The sequence below is a fragment of the Eulemur rufifrons genome, chromosome 1 (assembly GCF_041146395.1).
Source record: "Eulemur rufifrons isolate Redbay chromosome 1, OSU_ERuf_1, whole genome shotgun sequence".
Taxonomy (NCBI): Eukaryota; Metazoa; Chordata; class Mammalia; order Primates; family Lemuridae; genus Eulemur; species Eulemur rufifrons.
In genome coordinates, this window is record NC_090983.1 from 71,848,279 (window position 1) to 71,865,268 (window position 16,990).

General features: G+C 36.3%; 1 protein-coding gene across 1 annotated transcript; it reads right to left on the reverse strand.

Annotated features, from left to right (window-relative positions):
• Positions 1–3,211: 3,211 nt before the first annotated feature.
• TNFAIP6 (TNF alpha induced protein 6) lies at positions 3,212–16,609 on the reverse strand. Its single transcript, XM_069472746.1, has 6 exons — positions 16,438–16,609; positions 12,382–12,519; positions 10,843–11,004; positions 8,252–8,480; positions 7,282–7,322; positions 3,212–3,910 (listed from the first exon to the last, which is right to left on the reverse strand). Exons 1-6 carry the CDS (start codon positions 16,529–16,531, stop codon positions 3,741–3,743), a joined length of 834 nt encoding a protein of 277 aa, XP_069328847.1. The 5' UTR covers positions 16,532–16,609; the 3' UTR covers positions 3,212–3,740.
• Between the last annotated feature and the right edge of the window lie 381 nt (positions 16,610–16,990).

Below are 16,990 nucleotides of genomic sequence, written 5' to 3' on the forward strand. Positions count from 1 at the left end.
ACCCACCATTTGTGGGAAACGACCCAAAATGTCAAGTAGTTAGTTAAGGGAGAGGATTATAAAAAAATATAGGAGTCATTGAAATTTGTTCATAGAACCAGTTACACTACCACTTCCTTCATAGCCAAACCCACTGTCTCCAATTCGTCTCCTCTGGTTCACTCTTCAACACCCTTCAAGTGGGTCTTGGTCTCTTCCACCCCACCAAAACTGCCAGTCAAAATTACTGATAATCTTCACAAGGCTGGTAATTTATTATGCAGCACTCTATTTCTGGCACATAGTTTACTAATTTGTCATGTATATTAATTATTGTCTTTTTCCCTCCACCAGAACATAAGCTCCTCAAGCCTAGAGATTTTTGTTCCCTTGGTTCTCTGGTGTTCCTCAAGTGCCTAGAACAGTGGTCGGCACATACATTTTTTGTTGAATTTAATTGGATGGTAATCATTGCCTGTGTAGGGACAGGAATGTGTGATCCCTTTCCTCACCCTTCATGAGGGTCATGGCTGACACTCCTATAATAAAGGAAGGTTAACAAAAGTGTAACAAATTTATTTAATCAAAGTTTTGTGTGACATGGGAGTCTTCATACATGAAGACCCAAAGACTTAGGGAAAACTGTATATTTATGCTTACGTTTGATGAAGAATGGACAGCGGTGTAGAAATGTGATTGAACAGAAAGATATGATCTAACGGTAACACACTGAGGGAGGAAACCCAGCAAGGACAGTCTGTTCAGAGTCTTCTTGGCCTCTCTGTGTAGCTTTCCTTCCCCTGGGTATGGGGCAGGAGCCCTGTGGCCTGAGGGTCTTCAAGAGAGAAGGGAGAAGGGAGAGAGTGACCGTTCCAGGTTTTATGGCTTGCTTTGTGGAAGAGGAGTTCTAGGTTCAATGAATCACCTGGTGGGGGGAAGGAATTCTAGTTTGTAAGATGTGCTTTGGGAGAGAAAGAGGAGCGAGAGAGAGGAAGGAAGGAGATGATCAGAGAGACTGCTTCTGAGGCTTCCAACTCCTTTAGTTCAAAATGCTCAGCATGCCAAAGCGCCATGCTTTGGGGTATCATCTGAGCCCCAACATACTTCATACACAGAGTAATAACTGTGGGTTTTTTCCTCTAAAAAGGTGAAGTGATAAAGCAAAAATCAAATACAGACGAATAAATATCAAATCTTATAATGGGAATATTCATCCTGTTAAATAAAATTTATAGGAAGCCATTGGTTTGAACTGAGCTTCTGCATCGGGTGCAACAGACCAAACCAGAATGGAGTCACTTGTACTGAAGTTCCAGGCCACCATGCCTGGAACAGCCGAAACCAAGCTGTTTCCCTGACCTTCCAAGAAATCAGGAGAGAGATGATAGCCAAACCCCGCAACAGGCCAGTTAGAGTTGGCATGATCAGAAAGTCCCCTTGCTTAACCGTTACAAGAAAAGTAACTTTGGAACCACCAGCCTGCTCTCTGTTTCTGCTTTCCTCAGCCCTCTTCTCTCCATAAATCCAACCTCCTCTGCTCAGCTTAACACTCATTCTATTTTAAAATGAATTACAAAAAAAGGCGATTAAGATCATTAAACTAAATTTGTTGTAATTTTGTCTTTCAATAATCCTAAACATAAATATGAGAAAAGAGACCTCAGCAAAATCAATTAATATTGCAGCGAATAAATTTTTACCTTTTGAGGGAGAGGGGAGGAGGAGGGGGCAAAAACCTACCTAATGGGTTCAGTGAACACTATCTGGGTGATGGGCACACTAACAGCCCTGATTTAATTATTACAAAAGCTATCCGTTTAACAGAAACATTTGTACCCACTTAATGTTTTGAAAGAAAAAAAATAGATATGCATAAAAAAAGCCAGGTAGATTTAAAACTACTAGAGAAAATTTATAAAGCAAGAACAATATGAAAGTTTCATTCTATTAACCTCCCATTTGTTAGTTATAATAATTGCGATCTGAATTATATAATAAGAACATTCTTTGGTATAGGAGTATGAGCTTTGGGAAAGTTTCCTTTTGTATTATATTTATTCCTTTTAAAGCTTCTTTTCTTGCTATTACACAAATCCAATACCAATTTAAAATGACATTTCTCATCATGCAGGACTACACTATTTGCTGTACATTTGCGGAAACCATATGTTTCCATATGAATAAACATTATTTGGACTCTCAAAAATATTTTATCTTTGGTACATTAAAAAACATAAAAATAAAAGGCAAACTATCAACTTAAATTGTATAATAAAATGCATGACAAACATGGGCATATATACCTAATATAATCTCTTACAAATCAATAAAAGAAAAGATTAACCAGTTTTATAAAATAGGTCAAAGAAAAGGCATGGAAAATAACTTACAAAAGAAATAAAATTGGTCCAAAATTGTATAACCCAACCATCAATCTCACTGATAAAGAAATGGAAATTCAAACCATGCTGTCTCATTTTTGCCTATCAAAAAAGAAAATTCGATTTTAACTAACTCTGATCCAGTAATTCCAATTCTAATGTTAGGTAGTTAGTAAGGGATTCTAGGTCTCCTAGGGATGAAAGTGGGTGCTTTGCTTTGGTGCAATTGCCCATCTGGGAAGAAGGACAAGGGTGGGCTCCAGGCCCCCATCTTGGTCCTGCCCCACCTTGATCCTGTCCTGAGCTACTGCCACAGCTGGGGAGGAGGGAATATCCCACAAATCTGCCAATCATAACTTAGCACACCAGCGGCAAAAGAATGTAGAGGACTCTCTAGCCCATGGGCCAAACCACACAGGTACCACAGAGTCCAGAAATTGACCTAGAACAACCCACATGCATAGTTAAGACTCAGGTCATGCAGCTTCCAACTTTCCAATCAAAGTGGTTCCATGGTGACATCTGAGCCACAGGGAGGTCACAATCCGGGCAATATAAAACAAGATGCAGACCATAACCAGGCCCTTTATGATGGCCCTTCCCTTTGTTCTCCTTTTGCTGCGACAATGGGTCCAGTAGTCATCTGTGGTGTGTGTATCACACTCTATGAACCTATATCTTACTCTTGCTCTATAACCCTATTTTTCTGTCCTCAATAAACCTCATTTTCATGCTTGCCTTACTTTGGTGCATCTGTTGTTCTTTGGCCATAAGCGTGCTAAGAACCGACATTTCACACTGAAACCTGACACTAGGATACTGTCCCAAATAGAGAGCTGCAGAAATATGTATGTTCAAGAATATTTATTACAGCAATACTTATGAAACAACCTGAAATTCCAACAATAGAGACAGGCTTAAATAACACATGGAACAATCATACCATAGAATATTTTACAGCTGTTCAAAATCATGTTTTTGTGGAATATGCAATGATTTCAGAACATGCTTAAACTATAAAGTTCAAGGTTAACAAAACAGGGATATAAAACTGTACATAGAGTGGGATTCCAAAATTTCAAATGCAAATACACATAGATACATATATATACCACAAACAGAAAAATGACTGAGAGAAAAAATATATAAAAATGTTAATACTTGCTATTTCTATGTAGTGAGGCTATGAGAGATTTTATTTTCTCATATAAAGTTTTCTGTATTTTCCAATTTCCCCCAAAGCAGGTAATGCTTTCACATTTAGAAAAATAATAAATAAATGTTAACAATAATAATACAAGAGATCAAGGAGTGAGATCAAAGGAGTTCCAAAAGATGCAAAACGTAAACACTGTATATTCTGATCATCCTTTTTTCCCCTTATAAATGGCTAAATCTTCCAGCTAAAAAGTTTTTATTTCCAGTGGAAGTAGTGCTTGTATTTTTTCCTTGACTGGATTTGGACACAGGGTCCACTGTAACATATTTGATTTGGAAACCTCCTGCTGTCACTGAAGCATCACTGAGAAACTTCAAGGTCATGACATTTCCTATGGGAGGAAGAACAGGCAAAAAAACAAAGATGTTACTCTCCTTAGATTTGGTAGACAATTCAAGGACTCATCATTCTCATTGCTACATGGAACCAGGGTAAGCGATTTACATATTTTTTTTTCCTGTGGCCCTCCAATCTGTCCCACAGGAAATTTTGTCTATTCCATTTAAAGGACACTCTTTGTAGAAGGGACGTCAACAGTGTGAAAGGAGAATGGCAGGCAGGTCAAACTAGTGAGGGGTGGATGAGTTATTTACTAAACGATGGCAGGGCAACATGCTTTGCATTTGTAAGAAACAAAGCTAGATCCCTACTTTACAGAGAGTACCTAAATACATCCTACCTGTATATAAAGACCAAAATGTGCTAAAAATCAAAACTTTATTATATAAAATAAAATATAGAAACACTTATATCTTTTTCAAAGGGGAAAAGCCTTCTTAATCCAGATCCCAAATCCAGAATTCATTATAAAAAACAAAACCAAACAAAGGCAAAACAGTGGCTCAAGCCTGTAATCCTAGCACTTTGGAAGGCTGGGAGGATCACTTGAGGCTAAGAGTTCAAGACCAGCCTGGGCAACATCTGAGACCCTCGAGAAGCTGAGGCAAGACGATCTCTTGAGCCCAGGAGTTTGAGGTTGTAGTGAGCTATGATGATGCCACTGCACGCTTGCCCAGGCAACAGAGTGAGATCTTGTCTCCAAAAAAAAAAAAAAAAAACAACAACAAAAAACCACCAGCGTGTATACATATGTGTGTGTGTGTGTGTGTACATTCTCTCTCTATATAAAATGCTAATGCTTGATTTCATCTATTAACTCATGTAATCCCCAACAACACTGTGAAGTGAGGTGAATACTTTTAAAATATTCATTTTACATATTACAAACTGAGGTATAGAGAGACTAAGTATCTTGCCCAAAATCACAGAGCTAAATTGGTGAAGTCAGGTTTGAGCACAAGCAGTCTGGCTTCAGAGTTCATTTTGTGAATTTTATACTGTACTTTTCTTAAACTTAGAAGATTTGCCTAAATATAAAAAACACTTTGAAAGAGACAGACTGAGAGAAAATAGGGTAAATATCTCTAATATACAGAGAGCTGCTAGAAATAAAAAAGACAAGAGTTCCTAAGAAGAATACACAAGAAATATAAATTCATAGGCAATTCATATGTGTTCAAAGGGCCAATAAACATTTTAAAAGATGTTCAAAAAGCACTACAAAGAAATTCAAATAAGACCAATAATGATACTTTTTTGCTCTTTTATTGTGAGAGAATTCAGTGAATACTTAGCTGGTTAAAATGTAAATTGGCACTTCAGGGCTGGTACTAATTTGGCACCATATATCAACATTTAAAATGCATCCTGCCTGTGACCCCACAATTTCACTTCTAGGAACCTACTCTATTAAAAAAAAGTAGCACTACCAAGTTAAGATAGAGGTTTACAAGTGTTCATTGAAACATTGAATAAAAAAAGAAAATATCAGAAAAAGAAAGCTTTGGGACATCAAATATTGGTACATGACAAATTATATGGTGTATCCATACAATGACCTATTAAGCAGTCATTAAAAGAATTAGAGTGATCTAAATATTGTACTCTGACAATGTACATAGTATCCATGTATATAATGTTTATATAACAGGAAAACATCTGGAAAGATGTCACTACACAGTTATCAAATGCCTTCCTGGGGTGAAGGAGCATGAGCACATTCTTACTTTTATACCTTTCATTAATGTGGTGAGATTATGGGTAGTTTTCGTTTACTTTCTGTTTTTGTTTTTTAATATAAATATCCTGGGTTGAGTAAGCACATATTTAAGAAGAAAACCACATCAAAATGTTAATAGTATTTTGTCTGATCATTGGATTTTATGTTAAATGTATCTTATGTCTTCTTTTCCTATTACTTTGTATTAATGTCTTCTTGCTGATTTGCTAAGTCTTTGGCTCTTTTGTTTAACTATATTCTTTTCTATTTGTTGATTTGTTTCTCTTTGAATAATAATGTGCATGGGGTTTTTCTTTTTAGTTTGTTGAAGTCACGCCAAGAAACCCGACATAGATTTGATTATGCTTGGAGTAAGTTGTCTGTTTTAGACAAAACAAGCAAAATGTCAAATTTCAGACTTCCTTTTGACTCCTGCTCTCACTACAGCTCTAAGATGTCTTCTTTCAACTTTCTGGTAACATAAAATATGTTTTCAAGAAAAGAATGAGAGATAAGTAAAAGGTTTAATATTAATAGCTTCCCCTTCTTAGGGAGGTTGTAACAGTAATGAATTAATAAGGTTTAAGCATTAATCATTCAACAACAGAGCAGGAATTTCCTTCTTGCCATGATGACAAATAAATTAGACTTGAGTGCACTGCCAGGTTGTGTTGTGCAAGCTAACTAGTTGTATTTGAGTCTAAGGACTACTTAGAAATTGCAACTCAATGTAGCTTTGTTGTCTTCGTTGCAGAAGTGATGTGATATTGTGATAATTTTAGGACTTGAAGGAAAAGTAGAAAACATAAGAATGCAAATTGCACATGCTGGTGATGGAAATAAAAAGAAAAAATGACGACATTTAAGAAAGTAAAGGTTTTTAGCTACAAGATAGCAGTTCAGGGTGAATTAAAGGATAGTCTTGCTTATTGAGATAAATTTATGCTACTACAGGGCATTTCTTGAGGTATATTTCTGGGAGCAAAGTCACAGAAATAATAGGGGGGATATTTGGAAAACATTGCCTATTATATCTAGGCTTTTGAGATTTACTATGCATAATTAGCATATTAAAAGCTCCCTGCTGCCTTCCAACAAAGAAACCTGTTTAATATTGTTAAACTCAATGTTTTCCAGAATTATTTGGCCTTAGAAACCTTTTTTCATGTAATACCTATTTAAAACATCTCACAGAACTGTGTTCTTCAAAACACTCTCTAGAGAATGCAGTACTAAGATAAAAAAATGTAATAAATACAATGTAAAATTTTTTTTAGTGACAAGGTATTTTTTAACAACTTTATAAATTATTTCAGCCGTTTACCAATGAAAAATATCAGCCGTTTATTACTATATTTTATGGAAATCATAAGCTATAGCAGTCTTTATGGATTTGCAGATTCAAGACTATCTCAGACTGCATTTCCTGCAAATAACAAGAGTCTATATGTTTTTAATGCAAGCAGTTGGCATAAATCTTTAAGTATAAATAAACAATTCTCTGCATTCTACAAGGTAACAAGTTACATCTGGCTTTAGTTCTCTCAACTTTAAAAACTGAATAATAATAACTACTAGGTCCTTCACTTTCAGAGACAATGACAAAACAAATTAGAGTTTTGGTCTTCAATTTAGAGCATTACCTGTACTAATGATGTCATCTGGAAGTGTATCTCCACAGTATCTGAAAGGGAATTTTTAGAAAATAGAAGTCACATGAATGAATATTGTATAGCGATTGTAGTGGTTCTTACTGATAATTAAAATGATTTCAGGCCGGGCATGGTGGCTCACGCCTATAATCCTAGCACTCTGGGAGGCCGAGGCGGGTGGATCACTCGAGGTCAAGAGTTCGTGACCAGCCTGAGCAAGAGCGAGACCCATGTCTACTAAAAATAGAAAGAAATTATCTGGCCAACAAAAAATGTATACAGAAAAAATCAGCTGGGCATGGTGGCGCATGCCTGTCGTCCCAGCTACTCGGGAGGCTGAAGCAGAAGGATTGCTTGAGCCCAGGAGTTTGAGGTTGCTGTGAGCTAGGCTGATGCCATGGCACTCACTCTAGCCCGGGCAACAAAGCGAGACTCTGTCTCAAAAAAAAAAAAAAAAAAAAACTTTCTTGAAAAGGATATGGTGTTGTAGTAAAGTTGAAATACTATAAAATTTGGCCGGGCGCGGTGGCTCACGCCTGTAATCCTAGCACTCTGGGAGGCCGAGGTGGGCGGATCGTTTGAGCTCAGGAGTTCGAGACCAGCCTGAGCAAGAGCGAGACCCCACCTCTACTAAAAATAGAAAGAAATTATATGGACAGCTAAAAATATATATAGAAAAAATTAGCCGGGCATGGTGGCGCATGCCTGTAGTCCCAGCTACTCGGGAGGCTGAGACAGGAGGATCGCTTGAGCTCAGGAGTTTGAGGTTGCTGTGAGCTAGGCTGACGCCATGGCACTCACTCTAGCCTGGGCAACAGAGTGAGACTCTGTCTCAAAAAAAAAAAAAATAAAATAAAATAAAATTGATATTGCAGGGAGAGTGGAGGCAAAATTAGTTAAAGAAGCATGAAACAAAATATTGGACATTCATCTAACTTTCTGTATTGGGAACCTCACGTACCTTCCCACAAAGCCATGGACATCATCATAACTGTCATATATTTCAACATAGTCAGCCAAGCAACCTGGGTCATCTTCAAGGTCAAAGTTCAAAAAACTTAGGTGAACACGCTGACCATACTTGAGTCTAATGTGCCAGTAGCAGATCTGGTTATCCTCATACTCCTTTGGAAAGCCTGGAGATTTAAAAATATGCTTTGGATCTGTAAAGACACCACCACACTCCTTTGCTGAAATGGAAAAAGAAAAAGAAGAAAAAAAAAACATTAGAAAAAAACTATTCTTATTTAAAAATGATACTTACTTCTTAGCTATCTATAACTTGTTATGAAATATTAAGGAAATGGCTTAATATATAGCATCTATAGTATATTATGTATGCTTATAGCTAAAGAATAAATGTATTTTTTCATCAATAGTTTTTAAGTTCTCTAAAATAAACATTTTAGACTATTTGTGGTTTTTTTTTTTAAAGTAAAAATAGTAAGGAAAGAAACAGCTGACTGTGGTGGCAGACACCTGTGGTCCCAGCTATTTGGGAGGCTGATGTGGAAGGATCCACTGAGCCCGAGTGTTTGAGGCTGTACTGGGCAACATAGTGAGACCCCATCTCTAAAAAAATTGTTTTTTAAATTAAAAAGTTTTTTCAAAATAGTAGTTTGTTTGTGCTTATGTTTACATTTTTGCTTTCTTTTATCTCTTAAAACATAAAATGCACAAGTCTTTTGTGAACACATCTATGTATTTTGAAAAATATATATATATCCATGTCACCAACAGCCCAATCAAGATTTTTGTTCTGTGGTGTCACCATTGTGTCTTCAGGGACTCAAACACTTAGAACAATGAGTCCCATAAATTCTGTCTGGAAAATCATTATAGTATTTCAGGATTGCAAGTGACCGTAAAGGTCACTCTAATCCAATTAAAAGGAATAATTAGTAATTATTCTGTACTCTCTTTACTTATTTTAAACTAACATCCTAATCCTCGTATTTCAGGATTTGGTGGAGATATTCATGTTTGCTTTTTCCAAGTTGTTCATCATTTTATAGATTTCAGTATGTCATAATCTGTCATAGGAAAAACAAACAAACAAATAAAACAAACACTTCTGGCAGAGCCAGTGAACTAGAGGGAAAGCTAGGAAGGAGCCCTGGTTAATTCTAATTCCGTATCAGGTAAGTGTCTAGTGTCTAGGAAAAAGGTAGAACCTGGAAACAAAAACAACCTGTGTGCTGGTGGTGGTGGTGGTGATTCTGGGTAGCATTGAAAGATTTTTAAGTTATATTAATTAGAGCTTTTTCCCCCAAGAATGTTCTTCGTTAAAATAGCTATTTTTGATAATTGTGTTAGAATCCTTAATTCCATCGAAGGTAAGAAGCTTATTTTGTCAAGGCTAGACAGGATCTGAGAAAGGCTGGGAGCAACACAACAAGGTCAGGGATCTATTTCAAGCTCTGTGACCAATCTATGCCTCATTTTCTTCATTGGTAAAACTAATATAACTATGCCTCTCTCACTATCTCCCTCACAGGGTTACTCTGAGGATAAAATATAGAAAATAACTTAAGGATGTTATGCAAATATAAAATATTCTTCTTGTAAAATGAAATGTACTATACATAGTTTGTATATCTACGTAAGGATGTATATTGCCAACTTCAGGAGCAAATTTCTCTGTCCCATACCATCGTATCTTTGTTGTACATACTATCAGATTGGAAGAAATTTGAATATTAAACTAATCTGGCTGCCTATTTAGCTATATCTATTCAGCTCTATATTTTATGTTACATGTAGTTATTGCCTCACCTATTGCTTAGAGAATGACAGATTTATCAAGCTGCCTGGTCCTCTAAGCACTGTTAATTGGTTAAAAAATATTCACACACAAAGGTAGTCAACATCATGTCATACATTCAGAACTTGAAATGAGCAAGTGTACGTCTAAACACTACTTAATGACTCTATTCTTCCTTATTTCAATCAGCTCTAACCTGGTGATATTGATTAATTAATAATGATTGCTTTATTTCTCTGATGCTATTGTGAGTTTTTCATTCCAGTGATGTTTCAGTGAGCTGTTGTCCTTGTGCTGGTTGAGGCAGTTCTCAGTCTCCTTCAAGTTAACCACATCCTAAATAATCCGAATACCACTAAATCCCAAAGTAAGCCAGATGCACTAAGAATTGGCTAAGAGCAAGTCTCCCAGGATTCTGTACCCATGTTCCCAGAGTAAAAGCATTCAGGCTTCTATGAGAAAAGAAAGAACTTTATACAAATGTATGAGCTAAGATGGCATTCTTATAAAAGGGGAATGGAATGTTGTAAGAACCCTTTCGTGAGCACTTCTTTATTTACCCTAGATTTTGACCTATGGAAATGATCTAATAGGAGCTCAGGGACACTAAAGTTTATCAAGCAAAAGAAAAAGCTGGCATAGTATAATCACTTTATGAATGGTAGTTACCAGTGAGAATTATCACCAGAGTGAATTATTTCTGGAAGAAGAAGCCATTTCTTTTTTAACAGCCTCTTAGTAGCATGTAACCATTTTTGCAAAACATAAAATTATTATTTTTAACCAACCATGTGGGTTGTAGCAATAGGCATCCCATCTTTCACTCCTATTGAGACGGACTCCATAATCAATAATACCAGTTCTTCCAAATCCACAGTTGGGGCCTGGCTTCACAATAGGGTACCCAACTCTGCCCTTGGCCATCCATCCAGCGGCACAGACATGAAATCCTGCAAGGGGAAGAAAGGGTTATGGACTAAACTCGTAAACTCCCTCAGCAGAGCAAAATTAATCTTAACAAAGACGACCACCTGCAATAGTTAAGTTTCTCAACTGCCTAAATCTAGTTCAGGTAAAAGGGAAAAACTGTTTTCTTAAAAAATAAGAAAAAAGTTTGAATCACATAAAATTTAACTTCTGGTTTTTACTAGAAAACTACATCTTTCTTGAAAAAAAAGGGCTAGAAATTATAATACTGTAGATATGAAAATAATCCAAGTTCAGAGTTGGCTTCTTTTCACAAATGGCCTATCTAGTGCCATGGGATAATTTCTAAAATTGTAATCAATTCTGAAAAAAATAATTTTCAAATGGTAATTTAATTAATTTATATTTCAGGATCAATTAAGATATTAGTAATATTTTTAGAGATTTGAATAAAGGTAAATTTTCTCATAAGTTTCATCTAAAGGCTCAGACCTGTTTCCCCTGCTCAGCTTCGGAGGCTGTTTTAGTTTCTGCCAATGCTATTCAAGAGGGAATTTACTAGAGGTCCAGGATGGCTAGTAAAGATTACAGCCTTTGTATCCATCATTCCAATTACTTTGCCCCACACAGCCCTGTGATTACAGATGACCCGTTGTCTGGGAAGACTTTGGGGCGTTTGAGAGAACACTGTTAGTTTTGTCTTGGGTAATGTATAATAATAGCATAAACTTTGCCAGGTATCATCTTGATACCAAAGGAGTTCTGCATGGGGGTGGCTCATTCTCCTGAAAGTCCCGGCGAGATGGCAGCAACCAATTTTTGTATAAAGAAGCAAATAATATCAGTTAATTTCTGGGGTTTTCACCAGATCTTCCAACATCATCTTTCTAGTTTCTTTCTCCTGCTATCTTATAACCTGCCTATCTGCCTTTTCCTCAAAGCTTTTGATCCTAAAGTACAAAATGCATTCGCCTACTTAATGTAAAAAAAAAAAAAAAAAGCCACTAAATTTGGTATTTCTCCTACCAAGTAAATTTCCTTGTGAGACTCAACATGGTACGGCAGCATCATTTAATAGCTGAGGAAACCCATACTCAGAAGTCAAGAAGTAGAACAATATTAAAAATGAATAGCAATGGCGTTCAAATTAATGAGAAATTTAAATGATGCTGAGATCATGTTATTTTCTTTTGACTTTTATTTTATTAGCTCCCACTAGGTTGTGACCTCAAATAACTTGCTCCAGCTCTCGGCAGATAGATGGGAGAAGCTAGAGAGCAGAGATGTCCCACCTAGGGGATCCAGAGAGAAGTCTTAATAAGGGTAGTAAGAAAGGGGGGTTCCCCCCTCCAACCCCCCGAGGGTTAAAAAGAAGAAAAAATCATTGTCAAATCAGTTACCAATTTTTCTGGCTGCCTCTAGCTGCTTGTAGGTTGCAAGACGGCCGCCTTCAAACTCACACACCGCCTTAGCTTCTGCATAGGTGAGCTTGTATCTGCCGGACCGGGCTTCTCTGTGGTACACACCTGCTGCCTGTTCTGTGAAATCACACAAGATCATATGTGCACTGTTATCCATTCTTGTGGAACAGGGAGATTCTGTGGCCTCAGCTGGAAGATTACATCAGCTATTGTTCTTGCCAAAGGGCTTTCTGGGTCAGCTGCCTTGGGTGGCTACGTTTTCATTGTTAGAAAGCTTTGGAAAAAAATATGAATGAGGGGAATTTTAGGGGAATTTGGGGGGAACAGACAGAAACTAGAGGCTAAATTATGTTTTTTGACCAGATAGTCTGAAGAAAATTTTGAATACAATATTGTATTTCTACATTATCAATAGGTAATAAAGTTTTGGCTCTCTTTTGGCCTTGGGCCATATAAAAACTTGGAAGAGTATGCAATAGAGGAAAAAAAGGGGGTGAAGGCAAGAGAAACCAATAAGAATGGATTCATTATGCAGGCTCACAAAGATGGAGAAAAATAAGCCAAAATATCCATTTGAGGGAAATGACTAATGCAATAGAATTAAGTATTTAGTAAACAGAAAACTAATGAAATGTCTGAAGGAATCCAAAGCAAACAAATACTACATTAAGGAAAAGAAAAATAGATTCAAACACAGCAGAGAAAAAACTGGACACACCTAACTACCAGTTAGTGCCGCAATTCTTTATCTGATGTGCTTTTTTAGTACACATGTTGTTCCCAACACATTTTAGGCAATGTTAAGTCATATGTGAGTTGTCTTCCAATAGATCACTGGATTATTGTGGATTGTTTTGAGTTTGGAGTGCTTTCTGCCATAGAAACAATATGAAAAGATTCCCAGGACAATAGTCATAACATTAGCTCTATAGTTAGCTCTAATAGTCCTGCGTAGTCTGCTAGGTTATGGTTAAGATTTTATACCCTGACCTGTGCAATCAGCCACCATCAAGACCATTTCCAATGAGAATACATTTTTCTTCGCATGCAGCTAGACATGAATCCAGAAAATATAGTTCCTTGTTCTCTTCCCCAAACTGGAGATTGACACTGTCATAGTTCAATAGGAGATGGTGCTTGGTATTTTCTCTTTTTTCTGAACTCCAAGGGATCCTGCTCTTGTACATTACATGGTAAAGCCCATTATTCACACAGAGGGACTCAGGCAACTGATGCTCATAGGTCAGAGAATGCCAGGAGCATCAAGACATAACCAATTTTTTTTTTTTTTTTTTTTTTTTGAGACAGAGTCTTACTCTGTTGCCCGGGCTAGAGTGCCGTGGCATCAGCCTAGCCCACAGCAACTTCAAACTCTTGGGCTCAAGCAATCCTCTTGCCTCAGCCTCCCGAGTAGCTGGGACTACAGACATGTGCCACCATGCCCAGCTAATTTTTCTATATATTTTTAGCTGGCCATATAATTTCTTTCTATTTTTTGTAGGATGGGGTCTCGCTCTTGCTCAGGCTGGTCTTGAACTCCTGAGCTCAAACCATCCACCGCCTCGGCCTCCCAGAGTGCTAGGATTACAGGCGTGAGCCACCGCGCCCGGCCTATTTCCTTGATATTTTTACTCCAAAATTGAAATATGATATTTGCAGAGAAAGAAATTAACAGAGATTTAAAAAAAAGAGTTTTAAGTTTTCCTTCCAGTAATTTTTATTAAACTTTTGATACCTGTGGATACTTGTCTTGTATATCATAGTAACTGAAATAGCAAAAATTTTCCATAATTTCAATTTAATTTATTATATATTAACATTCCACATTGTTTCCCAAAGAGCACCAAACTTCCTGGTATCATGCCTTATGAACAAATTGAGAACTCTTGGTATATAATAGGTAGTTAACAATTTTAAAGAAGGCATTTAAAGTATTGCTCAATTCAGAATTTTAAGCTATTAAGATGGACCTTTGCAATAAATCTTAATTCTACTTTCAGAAGAAATGATATTTTATTAATTTTCCTAGCCAATAGTCATTTATTTATTGAGACTGAAAATTTGTTTAACCGATAACCTTTTTTCTTTTAGCAAGTGGCAACAGTAAAATGTTGAATCTGTTGGTTCTACTGTGGAGGAACTGTATAACCTTGCATAACTTGAGGAGCCTCAATTTGCCCATCTATCAGATGGGAATAATGATACTTCTGTACCTTAGTGGGAGCTCAAGATATGTTACTTTTCCCTTCCCTTTTTTTTCAATATTATGACTGAAAAGAATTGCTTATCTGTGCATTTTCAGTTTTCATGATGCATGTAACTGAAATCTTCTGTCCTTATGTAGAGTTTTTTTTTTTTATTGTTTTTGTTTTGTTTCATTTAAAGTACTATTTGAGAAATCAGAGGATACCAGAGTTAAAGGAAGCCTTAGAAATCCCTTACTTCAGCCGTCTCATTTTACCAATTTGGAACAGTAACCTAGAGAATTTAAAGTGTCCTGTTCTTGATAGTTGCTGGCAGATTCCTGCCTTTTAATCCAACTCTCTTTCCTCCCTAAATAGTTTCTAATATGATATCGACCCAACCAACTGTAAACAGTGTGTAGTACTAGGCTGACTGTCCAATAATTCGTCCCAGATGGAAGCAATTTGCTATTATCCCTCAGATTTGCAGTGTATTATTAACAAACATTTAGGTTTGTTCCTTTCTACCTCTGGGGCAGAACTTCTATTGTCCAAGTTTATATTTTTGTAATATACAACATCACTTAAAAAAAAACTCCAAATTACTTGATTATTAGAGAGTTTGCCAACATTTCAAAGTTTATCCATATGGGTTTAATTCTTACTAGCTTTTTGACATTTAAAAAAATTTCTGACAAATAAGTATATATTTCCTAAATTTGATTGTGTGCAATGAAAGTAAACAGAGAGATTTGCTCGTTGCTCTACTAAATTCCAGAACCCATCTTGGCCAAATGGATCACAGTGAAACCAGTTCACTGGCTCAAGCTGAAAAAAAGAGGCGGCAAGGCTGTGCATTACAAATCAGGCTTTTTAATGAAACCCTCATGGTTGCAGTTATTACCAGAGAGAAACATGCTGAAAGGGAAGATATTCTACAACTGTGTGCTGCTTAGCAAGCATAAAACCAGATATAGGTTAATTTTGCCTTCTCTCATTTCTTCATTCTATGCAAGAATCCATCAATTTTTTCCCCAAGCAATTCAAATTTTTTTTTTCACTGTTAAACACAAATAATGAGCATAAGACAATATCAATGTGAATCATGAGAATTAAAGCATTGCTTAGTGTACTGTAAGGGGTGTTTTGGATTTTCCTTATTTTGTCTTTTTTGATCTATTGTTTATCTTTACCATTTCTCCTATGTCATTCGTTACATTTACCTAACAACAAAAGAAATTTTTCCTTGTCTAACAAAAGGGTTAGAAAAATTAGCCATGTATATTGCTAACATGAACAAAAGGAATCAAAGTGGCAAGAATGCATTCAAAGGAGAAACTTTTGTTATTTTTTTCTGTATAGCAAGCTGGCTTTGTCAAAATGGTCAAAAGATATTTTGGAAAACTAATACTTACACTACAGCTCAGACTACATGGAGCAATGATTACAAAATTTTTGTAGTAATATATAGCAATATACCTGTTATGAAATCTGACCGCAAATGCATTGAAATAAAAAAATATATTGGTGGTTTTAGTTTGTTAAAAAAAATACTCCTCACTATGCTACCACATCTGCTTTGAAAAATTTTTAAATATTATTTTATATTGAATATATTCATTGTTGTTTTCTGTGGAACAATTCACCTTATAAAACCCTATTGTTAAATTTTAGAAGGTGAAAACACTTTTTAAAAAAATGCTGTACACATTCCAATGGCTATCTTTCCTAAGCATTTTCTTTGAAAACATCATCCTTGAACAGAGTAGAAAAATTTACTACTTTAATTCACTTCTCCATGATTTCAAAGAATCGACATTCCCACAAGAAGATCAAGAGTGAAGTTTCTTACCAAGCCATATGGAGTTATGAAAAATTCCATTCCTGAATCCCCATCCTGCAGCCTCTTCCCACAGCAAGACAAATAAGTAAATTAAGATGGTCATATCTCCAGCTGTAGTGAAGTAACAGTCTGTCAGGGACTGCTCACGGTAAGTTCTCAGAGCAGCGGCTGAAATGTGACTGAAACATCTGGTTTCCACATCTTTTAAATAGTTTTTTTTCAACTATGAGGTCAGCAAGTACTCTCCAATGGCATTTTCCGCTGCAGAGTTACACAATTATCTCACTGTCTGAAGCAAATCCTCTGACTCATTTGCATTGGCAACCAAAACTAACGATATAGAATGATCATCTACGTTTTAAAATTCACTTACTCAGAAGGGAGTTCATTTATTCTGTCAGTCACAAATGCTTTTCTGTTAGAAAGTTTGTGGATTCAGCAGTGATTAAAAGAAATCCAATCTTCAGTAGGAATTTTAAGAGAAATCCTGAATTATGGGGTTTGGGGTTTAGGGTTATGCATTAATCTTTAACTTGACCCTGGTACTGTTGCATTAGTTTTC